This window comes from Rutidosis leptorrhynchoides, chromosome 1 (assembly GCF_046630445.1).
Source record: "Rutidosis leptorrhynchoides isolate AG116_Rl617_1_P2 chromosome 1, CSIRO_AGI_Rlap_v1, whole genome shotgun sequence".
Lineage (NCBI taxonomy): Eukaryota > Viridiplantae > Streptophyta > Magnoliopsida > Asterales > Asteraceae > Rutidosis > Rutidosis leptorrhynchoides.
This window is the reverse complement of record NC_092333.1, coordinates 73317444-73330876: the sequence shown is the minus strand read 5'-3', so window position 1 is coordinate 73330876 and position 13433 is coordinate 73317444. Positions and strand designations below refer to the sequence as shown.

General features: G+C 32.7%; 2 protein-coding genes across 2 annotated transcripts; one reads left to right on the top strand and one right to left on the bottom strand.

Annotated features, from left to right (window-relative positions):
* Positions 1–265: 265 nt before the first annotated feature.
* Positions 266–2466, top strand: LOC139861559 (expansin-like B1). Its single transcript, XM_071849993.1, has 4 exons — positions 266–464; positions 543–652; positions 1126–1437; positions 2103–2466. The coding sequence occupies exons 1-4, from the start codon at positions 326–328 to the stop codon at positions 2289–2291; spliced, it is 750 nt and encodes a 249-aa protein (XP_071706094.1). The 5' UTR covers positions 266–325; the 3' UTR covers positions 2292–2466.
* A 6769-nt stretch (positions 2467–9235) lies between these two features.
* LOC139884984 (GATA transcription factor 26-like) lies at positions 9236–12955 on the bottom strand. Its single transcript, XM_071868970.1, has 8 exons — positions 12916–12955; positions 11834–12139; positions 11140–11518; positions 10791–10830; positions 10602–10705; positions 10312–10471; positions 10114–10225; positions 9236–9720 (listed from the first exon to the last, which is right to left on the bottom strand). Exons 1-8 carry the CDS (start codon positions 12953–12955, stop codon positions 9461–9463), a joined length of 1401 nt encoding a protein of 466 aa, XP_071725071.1. The 3' UTR covers positions 9236–9460.
* Between the last annotated feature and the right edge of the window lie 478 nt (positions 12956–13433).

Sequence of the window (13433 nt, the reverse complement as noted above, 5' to 3'; positions counted from 1 at the left end):
AGGAATGTTATAACAATCTTTAAATAGGAACTGAACAAAGGCAAAGAGTAATTTGTATATCTTATAGGTCAAGCTTTGATCTTTCCACTGTGGGCTTCACTCTAGCTTTCGACGAACAGTCTCTAACAGACCAACTAGGATTATAAATTAATGACAATAAGTTGGGTCTCTTTTTTTAATGCTCACATTAATCATCTTAAATCCCACTTGAAGATTTCACCAACCTCATTTTCTCAACTATATATATGGTTTCTTTCCATGATAAGTTTCACATCATCCCACATTCTTTAAAAAAAAAAACAAAATTGATCTTTAATACTAAGTTATGGGCTTAACACTTAATACGTATCGTTCTCTTGTATGCGTGTTTATGACACTTTTACCTTCACTTTGCTACAGTCAAGACACTTATGTTTCCTCTAGAGCCGCTTATTACGGCAGCCCTGATTGTTATGGGACTCCAAGTATACACTTTTACCTTTCTATGTTATCATAATCATATTTATAAGTCTTGTTTTTACACTAACATGTACATGTATCAGCTGGTGCTTGTGGTTATAAAACTTATGGAAGCACCATTAACAATGGTGAGGTGAGTGGAGTCTCCTTTGCACTCTTCAGAAATGGTACTGGTTGTGGAGCATGTTATCAGGTAATTAGCAAAATAACACCATTAAATATACTAATTATGCTTAATGACTCATACACTACCACAAAATACTAATTAGGAAACAGTTACATAACTATTTTAACCATCACAAGATAGCATAGTAGTTGGTGCTCTGATATCCTTGCAAGAAGTCTCATGTTCGAATCTTGTGGTGAAAAAGAGATGGGTTGGAAACAGCCACGGAGTGATCTGGCTGGGCCTCGTACATTAGAGTATAGGGCAGAATACTTGCCCTCCCGGTTAACTGAACATGAAAAAACCTTATATATATTTTTTTACATAAATATTTTGACATATTCAAACACATAAATGTTACAAAAATCACAAAAGTGACAAAGTTATACAGAGAACAATGTCACAAAGTGACAAATCCTTGTATTCAAGCATGGATAAATTAGTTAAACATGTACTATAGTCTATATATTATCCTCTGTGTTTACTCTTTACTATTTCAGGTTAGATGCAAGTATGCACCACATTGCAGTGAAGAGGGGACCAAAGTGGTGGTGACAGACCATGGTGAAGGTGACCGCACAGACTTCATCTTGAGTACCCGGGCCTACAATAAACTCGCTCGCCCAGGTCAGGCCGAGGTATTATTTGCGTATGGGGTGGTTGATGTTGAATACAAGAGGATTCCTTGTCAATACCCAGGCTACAATCTCGTATTCAAAGTACATGAACACAGCAAGTTCCCAGAGTACCTTGCTTTAATCCCGATATACCAAGGAGGTGTTAGTGATATCACAGCCGTAGAAATATGGCGGGTAAGTAGTAAATAAAATCTCATTACAAATTACAGAGGAGGAAATACGGGTTGGTATGACATGTTGGGTAACAGGTCAAAACGAGTTTGAGTTGAACCTTTTGGTAGTAAATAATATGGATGAGGTCTAGTTGGGTTGACCTGGCCCACAGACACTAAAATGTATAATCTGTTAATTGTGATTATAAAAATTATTATTGTTATACTCCATCTGTCCCAAAATAACTGTTTCATTTGACTTTTAAAAGTAATTTTTTCTCAACTTTGACTTAAAATATTTTTGTTTATTCCTATACTCCTTATAATAGTTGATAAATTTTATATGAATGGATTGGATTTTAACGTGTTTTCATTTATACAATTTTCATCATATATTATATAACTCGAAATAAAATTATTTAGAGTCAAAGTTGAAAAATAAAGACTTGAAAAGTCAAAATGAGACAGTTATTTTGGCGCGGAGGGAGTAAAAACTTAAGTATCTGAATAAAACAGATAAGGAAGTTTTATGCATCAGCATATACTTTCGCTGTCTTTCAAGTTTCAACCTCATCCAACTTGATATGTGCAGATCAAGTCATTAATATTTAAATGGGTCAAAATTGCCACGTATAATTCCTATACAGTATCTAACCATTACAACTTTATCATGTTTGCGCTACTCAGGAGGATTGCAAAGAGTGGAGGGCTATGAGAAGGGCATATGGAGCAGTATGGGACATGCCCAGCCCACCAGAGGGAGCTATAACCTTGAGGTTTGAAGTGAGTGGGTCAAAATGGGTCGAGCTAAAAGGTGTGATTTCTAGTGAGTGGAAGGCTGGAGCTACTTACGACACCTCCATTCAGCTTGATTAAGTGCAGCTGCTTCATGAGAAATAATGCAACATCCGTTATACGTTTATCTATATGTGTACACGTAGCTAATTAAGCTAGAATATATAACACGCACATAGCTTGTTTTGTTGTGTGGTTAATGTATGTGTTTTGTTAATTAAGTTTCATGCTTGAATAAATTCTATATTTTCATGTCTTCCGTTGTACAATATTTACTCGAACGTTTGAAAAGATAAAATTATGTTTATGTTATAAAGTTGGCAATTTCCATATTCCTCAATGCTGGGAGCCTAGGACTATATACACTTGGCTTAAACTTTAAAGTTATCTTGTAATGCGACATGAAGTCATGAACATTACTAAAGTGTAAGCATACAAATGACAGCTAGATAGCTGATAATAGTATAACATCAAAGTTGGCAATTTGGCACTTATATAATAAGCACTATGATTATACACAACATATGAAAATGACAACCTAAAGTAACAAATCTTTCCTTGATATGATTTAAGACAATTCTTTAATATTCATAAAAGTGCTGATAGCACTCATGTATTCGTGTCTTTACGAGAGAGATGCTTACCAGATACTCCGTATTTAATTATTGTTCCAACTTTATGGACATGGCTGCCCTGTCCTGCCACTTGCACAGCAACAATGGAAAAGCTCGATGTATATACGCCTTGTTCAAATACTCGTTGATAATTCTGGGTAAAATAGTAATGTATCCAAGGTCGTAAAAGTAGTAGCTAGCAGGTGACTAGTCGGTCAAGTCAGAGACTAGTCGTGAGTTGACTAACTTTGACTTTGACTATTTTGATAGAATAAATACAACTTTAACCAATCAAATCCGACTCTTGACCAATTTTTGGCCCGTTGACAAGAAACTTCTGACCATCTTAACCTAGTCAGACAAACTGCTTACTAGCTAGCCGACGTTTCAGTGGCGATTCCAGAAACGAAACTCAATGGGGTCCCGATTTTTTTTCAAGTACTAATTATCTTTGAATGTTATTTAAATGGTTGTTTACCTTTAAAAAACTACAAATTCAAAATATATATGGGTCCGACTAGTAAAATTTAGTGGCATCCTATACAGTTTGAGAGAAATGCTATAAATTCGAAAAATATATGGGGTCCTGTAGTTAAATTTAATGGTGTCCTACACATTTTAAAACGTATTTTTTCTACACAAAATTTTCAAACTAGTGGTGTCTCGTGACCCTACGGGTCAAAGCATAGAGTCGCCTCTGCGACGTTTACAACATAAATGTATCTTCATGTTTCATACAAATATTCATGATTTTATTTTATATTTTATCTTGGTAGAGCATAATGGAATAGAAAGAGAATTGTAAATATAGAAAATTAGATGTTTACATACTGTAAAAAAAAGATTGTTTACATGACCAGAATAAACAAAAATTTCAACTTTTTAACCTTCATGTAAGTTTTTTGTAAATACAGGGGACCAAAACAAAACTTTTTATAACTTGGCAGGAAATCGTTTTTTATTTTTTATTTTTTTGTAACTAAGCAAAAAATAAAATAAAAAATCCGTAATTTTAAACCCCAAATTTGACCTAAAATCAAAACACACGGCTAAACCGGAAATGGGGTATCCCGGTGAGGTCGATAAGTTTCATCGCTAACCATACCATCCTCCGACGATACGCCTGAACAAGACACCGGAATAGTAATGCTTACAACATCAGATAGCTCCGACGAGTACCAAACTCCACCGGAATATCGATCGTGTTCGCAAAATTCAAACAACGACGATCAGATTCTAGCGATCGTCGATCGAAAAACGGAGAACGGCGATGGTGTCACTGTCATGGATGGGGACGGAGACATTATCAGAGACGGTGATGGAGACAACCACGGCGTTAGGATTATTGAAGAGAATGAAGATAATGATACTGAACCGACTGAAGTTGAATACGAATTAATTAAAGAGGTAATTGGGTTGTTGAACAAGTCTGCACATGAAGTGTTTGTGAAAATGCCTGTGAACCCGAACTTTTTCATGATTATATATTAATTGAAAACTATATTTGCATGATTAAATGTTTCCAACATGTTAAGCAATCAAACTTGTTAAGACTTGATTATTTGAAATGAGTTTCATGTAGACAATTGACCACCCAAGTTGACCGGTGATTCACGAACGTTAAAACTTGTAAAAACTATATGATGACATATATATGATTATATATATAGTTAACATGATATTATGATAAGTAAGTATCTCATTAGGTATTTTAACAATGAGTTATATACATAAAATTGAGTTTATTGAATTAAGAAACTCGAAACGATATATACGACGATTATCGTTATAATAACGTCTTACTAAATACATATGAATCATATATAGATATTGATACACTATGTTTAACATGATAAAATGATAATTAAAAAGATCATTAAGTGTGTTAACAATGAATTACATATATAAAAACAAGACTGCTAACTTAAGAGTTTCGAAACAATATATATATGTAACGATTATCGTTGTAATAGTATTTTAACATATATATATATATATATGATGTTAAGATATATTTTTACATCATGTTATTATATTAACATAACAATTTAACATCTCATTTAAGTATAATAACAATGGATTAGTTACATTTAACAAGATCGTTAACTTAAAGGTTTCAAAACAACACTTACATATAACGACTAACGGTGACTTAACGACTCGGTTATAATGTAAATACATGTAGTGTATTAATATGTATTAGTACACTTTTGAAAGACTTAAAGATACATATCAAAGTACTTCTACTTAGCAAAAATGCTCACAATTACATTCTCATTCATTTCCATCAACATTTCTACTCATATGCACCCGTATTCGTACTCGTACAATACACAGCTCCTAGATGTATGTACTATTGGTATATACACTCCAATGATCAGCTCTTAGCAGCCCATGTGAGTCACCTAACCATGTGGGAACCATCATTTGGCAACTAGCATGAATGATTACACAAAATTACAAACTAATGTGACTTTATATGGAGTACCTACATCACATTTTCAATCATCACCATAAATACTTTCATTTTTCAATTTTTATGCATCAAACTAAACTCTCTCAAGTGTTCTTCCATTGTTCTAAGTGTTCTTCATCATCTTCATCAAAATCTAACTCAATCTAGTTCATAAATCCATACATAAACCAAGTTATAAAACAACTACTCAAGAACACACCAACAACACTTCCAAGTTTGCTAGCTTACTTCCAATCTTGCAAATCCACTTTGAGTGATCATACAACCTCAAGAAATCTTTCTTATTTACAGTAAGATATCTTTCTAATACAAGGTAATACTCATATTCAAACTTTGATTCAATTTATATAACTTTAACAATCTTATTTCGAGTGGAAATCTTACTTGAACTTATTTTCGTGTCATGATTCTACTTCAAGAACTTTCAAGCCATCCAAGGATTCTTTGAAGCTAGATCTATTTTTCTCATTTCCAGTAGGTTTATCCACAAAACCTGAGGTAGTAATGATGTTCATAACATCATTCGATTATATATATAAAACTACCTTATTCGAAGGTTTAAACTTGTAATCACTAGAACATAGTTTAGTTAATTCTAAACTTGTTCGCAAATAAAAGTTAATCCTTCTAACTTGACTTTTAAAATCAACTAAACACATGTTCTATATCTATATGATATGCTAACTTAATGATTTAAAACCTGAAAACACGAAAAACACCGTAAAACCGGATATACGCCGTCGTAGTAACACCGCGGACTGTTTTGGGTTAGTTAATTAAAAACTATGATAAACTTTGATTTAAAAGTTGTTCTTATGGGAAAATGATTTTTCTTATGAACATGAAACTATATCCAAAAATCATGGTTAAACTCAAAGTGGAAGTATGTTTTCCAAAATGGTCATCTAGACGTCGTTCTTTCGACTGAAATGACTACCTTTACAAAAACGACTTGTAACCTGTATTTCCGACTATAAACTTATACTTTTTCTGTTTAGATTCATAAACTTAAGTTCAATATGAAACCATAGCAACTTGAATCACTCAAAACGGATTTAAAACGAAGAAGTTATGGGTAAAACAAGATTGGATAATTTTGCTTGTTGTAGCTACGTGAAAATTGGTAACAAATCTATATTAATCATATCCTAGCTAACTCATATTGTATTATACAAGTATTCTAATATATTATGTAATCTTGGGATACCATAGACACGTATACAAATGTTTTGACATATCATATCGACCCATGTATATATATTATTTGGAACAACCATAGACACTCTATATGCAGTAATGTTTGAGTTAGCTATACAGGGTTGAGGTTGATTCCAAAATATATATACTTTGAGTTGTGATCTAGCCTGAGACGTGTATATACTGGGTCGTGGATTGATTCAAGATAATATATATATCGATTTATTTATGTACATCTAACTGTGGACAACTAGTTGTAGGTTACTAACGAGGACAGCTGACTTAATAAATTTAAAATAGTAAAACGTATTAAAAATGTTGTAAATATATTTTGAACATACTTTGATATATATGTACATATTTGTTATAGGTTCGTGAATCGACCAGTGGCTAAGTCTTACTTCCCGACGAAGTAAAAATCTGTGAAAGTGAGTTATAGTCCCACTTTTAAAATCTAATATTTTGGGATGAGAATACATGCAGTTTTATAAATATTTTACGAAATAGACACAAGTAAATAAAACTACATTATATGGGTGAATGATCGAAGCCGAATATGTCCCTTTTTGCTTGGTAGCCTAAGAATTAGTAAACCGATCTACTAATTGACGCGAATCTTAAAGATAGATCTATTGGGCCTAACGAACCCCATCCAAAGTACCGGATGCTTTAGTACTTCGAATTCGTTTTTATCATGTCCGAAGAATTTTTCGGAATGATAGGGGATATTCTTATATGCATCTTGTTAATGTCGGTTACCAGGTGTTCACCATATGAATGATTTTTATCTCTATGTATGGGATGTATATTGAAATATGAAATCTTGTGGTCTATTATTACGATTTGATAAATATATAGGTTAAACATATAACTCACCAACATTTTTGTTGACGTTTAAAGCATGTTTATTCTCAGGTGATTATTAAAAGCTTCCGCTGTTGCATGCTAATATGTGGACAAGATTTGGTGTCAGCATGCTTGTATAATATTATTTAAAACTGCATTCGAGATTTATTTTGTTATAACATATTAATATTGTAAACCAATATGTATTGGTAGTGTGTAAGTGTGATATTTTTAGATTATCATTTCTGGATAATCTAGGTGGTGTCTTTTTAACCTTGTCGATAAAATAAAGGTTATGGTTTGTTTTAAAAACGAATGCAGTCTTTGAAAAACGTCTCATATAGAGGTCAAAACCTCGCAACGAAATCAATTAATATGGAACGTTTATAATCGATATGAACGGGACATTTCAAGAACAAGAGGCGAGTGTAAGTGGAATGGTAGTCAATGAGGATGTAAATAGAATGAAACGTAAGTTGCCGTTTACAATTGAGGAAGATGAGTATTCAAAGCATGAATTGTTCAAAGATTTGCTTACGCGTGTTGTAAAGGTTTTTGTGGGAGAGGAGAAACGTGAGATTGGTGATGCGAGTTTCGATTTTCTTGAGATTGCGAAGATGCGTGGTATGACTTTTCCTCGTCCTCGATGGTGGAAAAAAGAAGGTTGTTAAGATTAAACATGGATTTAAGAAATGGACAAATGGTGATATGCTTTGTGCTGGATTAACATCTTTGGGCTAGTAATGATGAATTAACAATCTAAAGTGACAAGTTAACATTTGATTGTGGATATTTGGGTATGGATCATTAGGGGTAGTATATATATATCATAGATGTTGTTTATAGAATATGAATTTAAGTAATTATTATATTTACAAGTTCTGACTTTTCTGTTAATGTTTTGATTGTTTGATTGTGGCAATCATCTGAATGAAACTTGGTATCATATAACCAAACATAAATGGATTTCATATGGGACTATTCAATATCCATGCTGAAGGTTGATGTGAATTTTGACTTGGTCCATACTTATGCTTTTATGGGCTACCGATGGATTTGTATTAAAAGCTACTTATGAAAAAAGATGCAATTTTTTTTTCTTTAAAAACTGCGCATAAAATTGCGAACCCAAGTGGCTTATAAAACTACTTTCAAGTGATGTTTGTAATCTGGTAATCCGGAAGTGTTTGTGTTTCTAATCTATCCTAGTCCAAGCAAACATTATCCTAGCTAGTGTAAGCAAACATTACGAGTATTCTTTATAACAAAAAACAACATTATGAGTATATTCTATTAACTAAAAGGATGGTGCCCTTAATTTAATGACTTGTGGTTCACTTAATCGTGTTCATATGTTACATCAAAATTTTACTCCATCTTTAAGCACCATTCAATATATTGGTTGTCATGATAATGAAATTTAAATATCAATAATAGTAATAAAGTGTATCAAATGAGAATGATCTTTGGGTGTAAGATTCCAATGTACGATTTTATTTTATTTTTCTATATTATAAGTCAGCCACTCAATGCAAATAATATTAAAAAATAATGCATGTTTTGTGCTTTTTCACCCTTTTATCACGCATGAATGGTTGTTGGTACAGATCTCATCACTATCAATCATGCACCTTAGCCATAATGCACCTTAACCAAAACACAAAGACACCACTATCCTTAAACCTACTTCACATGCATCCCACATAGTCATTTACATTTACAAATTCTCTTTTTATTCCATTGTGTACTACCAAAATTAAAGATAAAAATAAAATGAAATAAAACCATGAGTCTCTAAAAAAGCCTAAACCTTTGGTCATTATCTCTTATAATTTGCAAAGTCTTTTTGTATCATACAATCTTTTGTCAACCTGTATAAAAAGGATATTCATATGGTATGCACAAAAAAGGGAAGCCATAAAACAACGAAAAAACGTTATCTTGCACAATTATGTTCGAGATTCAAAAATGCTACGAATCCAATATTCATGAGGTTTTGCAAATGTGAGACCCGAATCAAAAAGTAGCAAACTTGTCCCCAGATAACCAAGGAAGTAAATAGGAAGTATATAGTATAAAAAGTCATCTACACGACCTTAGTAATCTCGACTAATTTGTTACGGACTAATAAAACTTGAATGTGAGAGAAGTTCTGCTTGTGGGAACGATGTGTTTGATGGCACATCTAGCAAAAGATCTTGATCACAACTTTCATCTGCGTACTTTGAAAATTCGAGCATAAGTGAGCTATTATCAGAAGGCGAGACAAATCGGCTTTTTGGGCTGATTCCATAGCTTTCATTATCAATAAGCTCCTTGTGTTCATAGCTTGCTTTCTTAAACCCTACCTTAGCGTTCTTGGTTGCACTTTTTAATCCTGAAAGGCCCAAATGATTACATAAAAAAACCAAAATCGAAAGCATAGTACATCATACAATATAAATTTGGGGTTGTCTTTTGAATTTTGTTACTCCGTCAATCCCAATTTAATAATCCAGTTTTCCTTTTTGGGATGTCTTAAATTAATAGCCCACTTCCATAATAGATATGAATAATGAGGAAAAATTCTTATGTACCCTTACTTTATGCATGTAAAATAAAATTATTGGTAAAAAGTTAAGGGTAAACTATTAAGTAAACAAAAAGTACAGTTTGATATTTTTAAACTGTGTGTTTTTTGTTTGTGGACTATTAAATTGGGACGGAGCTCTAATTATTGGGACGTAAAGTTACAATGCAACATAATGGTAGAATCACAAAAGGGGCTAACCTGAAGATGAATGAAACTGAGTATTTGGTGATTTCTGTACATTAACCGAACAACTAGGTGATATTGTATTACCTACACCAGCAACTACAATATCCTTTTTGCACTTTGCATCCTAAAAGTGCAACAAGAATAAAATATAAAAGTAAATTTTTTTGCAGATTCCATTGAATATCAGGAGTAAGATTTATTTGTTCAAACCTGGAGCAGATTATATTGATCAACCCACTTGCTTTTAGTAATATTGGATAAAGCAAGTTTCTTTAATGTTCTGCATCCTTCACTTTTTGTTGCAGATTCACAAATATCAAAATTTGATATGTTCTCCTTAAACTGAGGGTTATCAAACATGCTTCCAAGGCTGTAGACAAATTAATAAAAGCTTATTAGATTGTCAACTTTAATGTTTTCACTTAATTAATGTTAATGTTACTTTAATTTGTATGTAGTTATATGTTTTATGTGACATGGGAGGTTAATGCAATACAAACCTATCCGATAATTGAACAGTATCAATGGGAGGTAAATATTTAAGCAACTGTTGTTTTTCATCGTTAGTCATTTGATTTGCAGGTAACTCAGAATTTATAATATCCTGCAAAAATAGCAATAACAATATAACATTTTGACATGAGCGAGAAAAACACACGTTATTTAATTGATACGTGAAATTCACTTACATTAAGTATGGGTAACTTTTCGTCATTATCCCTGGACATACTTGAAAACATAAAGATGTCAATAAAATAGCAATTTAGTATACTGGTGAAACAAACTAGTTCCCTTTCCCCAAAATCTGTCTGAGCATGAATGCTACTGATATTAAGTACCAGAGGTGTCAAAATGGGCGGGTCAAGTAGTTTGTGTAACAGGTCAATTTGGGTTTGGATCAAAATTATATTCAACCAATAACAATATAACGTTTTGAATAAAATGAGTACGGAGGTTTACGCATTAAAAGGACTTTTTATCATTTGACCCGTAACGGGTCCAAATTTCCATCTATTAGATGATATCTGAACTACCTACCTGTTGTATTGGTTCTGATCCAAGGACATTATGGACTTTTCAGCCCGCTTGCTTAACAAGTTTCGATCTTTGTTACTAGTCATCCATGAATAGGCCTCGTTTTTGGTATCAATAGAAAGCGAACTAGCCTCAGATTCCTCTTCTCGAGCTGATGAATTTGGATGACGAATAAGAACACTTCCGTGTCCTATTTCAACCGAAACCATCGGTGAATCACTCTCGAAAATCAAATCGTCCTCGGATGATACAGAAAAGTACGATTGTTGTTCGTGTAAGATTGTATGTAAATCTCGTGTAAGCTGCTCGACTGGCGATTGTTTTGGCCTGTCGAAACACGTTCTCTTCCTTGTATCCCACACAACAGATGATTGCGATGGACCTGTACGATATAATAAATCATGCTGACGTTTATTTCCAATATATTACTAAAAATAATCAAATCAGTAATTACTCTGTTACCACTTAATTCGTGTTTTAAAACTTATTATATGATATTCACGACTCGCAATCCAGTAATCTGCTTAAAATGTTAAGTTCCACTTTCAATAATTTATGAGAGTAATTACTCACTATCAACAATAATCTGCTTAACTACGTGATTATTGCAACTTCAAAACGCTAAAGCATAACCACCACAGTTTTACTAGTTACAAAAATCTGACGTGTCACAATGGAGTCATAGTCAACTGCTGACCTGTTAAATCACTAGCATCTGCACCGCTAAGCTGCATACAGCTCTCGTAATTAGAGATAACGGAGCCAGAACTTGATCTATTGCTTGTATCTTCATAGTTGACTTTTCTTTTCAGTAAGTTCTCCTCTTTGTTCTTAATGGATATCGTTTTGACTTTTGAAACACGACGATCCTCAAACTCGTCGGGTTCGGATCTAACACGAAGTGGGGTGTAGTTAACAAGCGACCCTTTAGTTCTCCAACGAGAACCACACGCGTTACACAAGACAGGCTTGTCTGGGGGCCCATTTCGCCAAAGTGGCGTGCCTACAATCATAATTCCAATTTCAACTAGTATCAAAGATAAAATAATATTAACTTTCAAGCTATTTAGTAAAGCAATGACATTAACATTAGCAAATTGATAACATATGAGAAAGTGTAATACGCATTTAGGCCTCGGAAACATGTAATCAAGCAATGGCATTTAGCGAAAGAGCCGAATGCAATAAATTTATATATCCTATAACTATGTTCCTACAAGTCACTTCGAGTGCAGTGCAGTAGCAATAGAATGATTGTGTAACGAATAAATGTTGAATGTCTACCCTAGTTTGAATGGTTTAAGCTATATGCATATATATAAAATCGGACGACATAAGTTATCAAGAACAGGTTTTGTTGGTGACCACTAAGCAAAAGAGATTGGAATTAAACGAGTTCGATAAGTTATCAAGAACACAACTTTAAAATTCAAATGAAGCTAAATAAAAGCATTAACAATAAGCTATTTCCCAGTTTGATGACCTTTACTAAGTCAAATATCTAATTTCAATTAATCGAAAATGAGAAATTTAAATTTCATGAACTTGTTATGGTAGGCATCTGCCAAAGGGCTCCAATTTTGAAAAGAAGAATCAGTAACATCTTTTTACATTTGTTCATGTATTTTTATTCTTTTATTGACCAAACCAGCATATGAATATACTCAAGCATGATCTAAATAGCTAATCTGAATAGTATAAAACAACAATAATGAATCAATCTTTTATCAACACATCAAAAGTCAAACCAAAAAGTCAATACCCTAAAGAAAAACTCACTTGTAACACCACAATGATAGCAAGGTCCCTGTTTTCCCATCTCTGAATAATTTGATTTTATTTTATTTTATTTTTTTTGTAAAAAAAATGTTCTTATGATATTTAATAACTTAATAGAAGATATAAAAGAACAAGCGAAAAAATGAACTAATCTTTATAAAAATAAAAACTGTTAAAACCCAGTAAATATATACATAAAAATTTACATTAACTTGTAGAATGATTATGAAGAAACCTAGGAGAAAATGAATCAACTTTTTTTGGAAAAACAACTGAAATAAGGAACAAGTAATATATAAATTAAAACCTAAAATAAGAAAATGGAGAATTATACTAGATGGGTTTTCTGTTTTTTCTATAAGAATATGAAAATGTTTAGAATAATCCAATAATCCAATAGAAGAAGGAAAAAAGAAGACAATTGAGAAGGAATCTAAAAATGGTTGTCAAAAGCAGATGAAAATGGGGGAGAGAGACTATGTGTGACCCTCTCTTCTTCTTTGTTTTTGATGTTTTAA

Bases quoted from the DNA above. Each gene is read 5' to 3' on its own strand.
- LOC139884984 (XM_071868970.1), bottom strand. From the start codon at position 12,955: ATGGGAAAACAGGGACCTTGCTATCATTGTGGTGTTACAA. The intron at 11,519-11,833 runs GTCAGCAGTTGA...TATATCGTACAG, and splicing joins AGATGCTAGTGATTTAACAG to GTCCATCGCAATCATCTGTT. The intron at 10,706-10,790 runs GTAAGTGAATTT...CTATTTTTGCAG, and splicing joins AAAAGTTACCCATACTTAAT to GATATTATAAATTCTGAGTT.
- LOC139861559 (XM_071849993.1), top strand. From the start codon at position 326: ATGGGCTTAACACTTAATACGTATCGTTCTCTTGTATGCGTGTTTATG. The intron at 653-1,125 runs GTAATTAGCAAA...TTACTATTTCAG, and splicing joins GTTGTGGAGCATGTTATCAG to GTTAGATGCAAGTATGCACC. The intron at 1,438-2,102 runs GTAAGTAGTAAA...TGCGCTACTCAG, and splicing joins CAGCCGTAGAAATATGGCGG to GAGGATTGCAAAGAGTGGAG.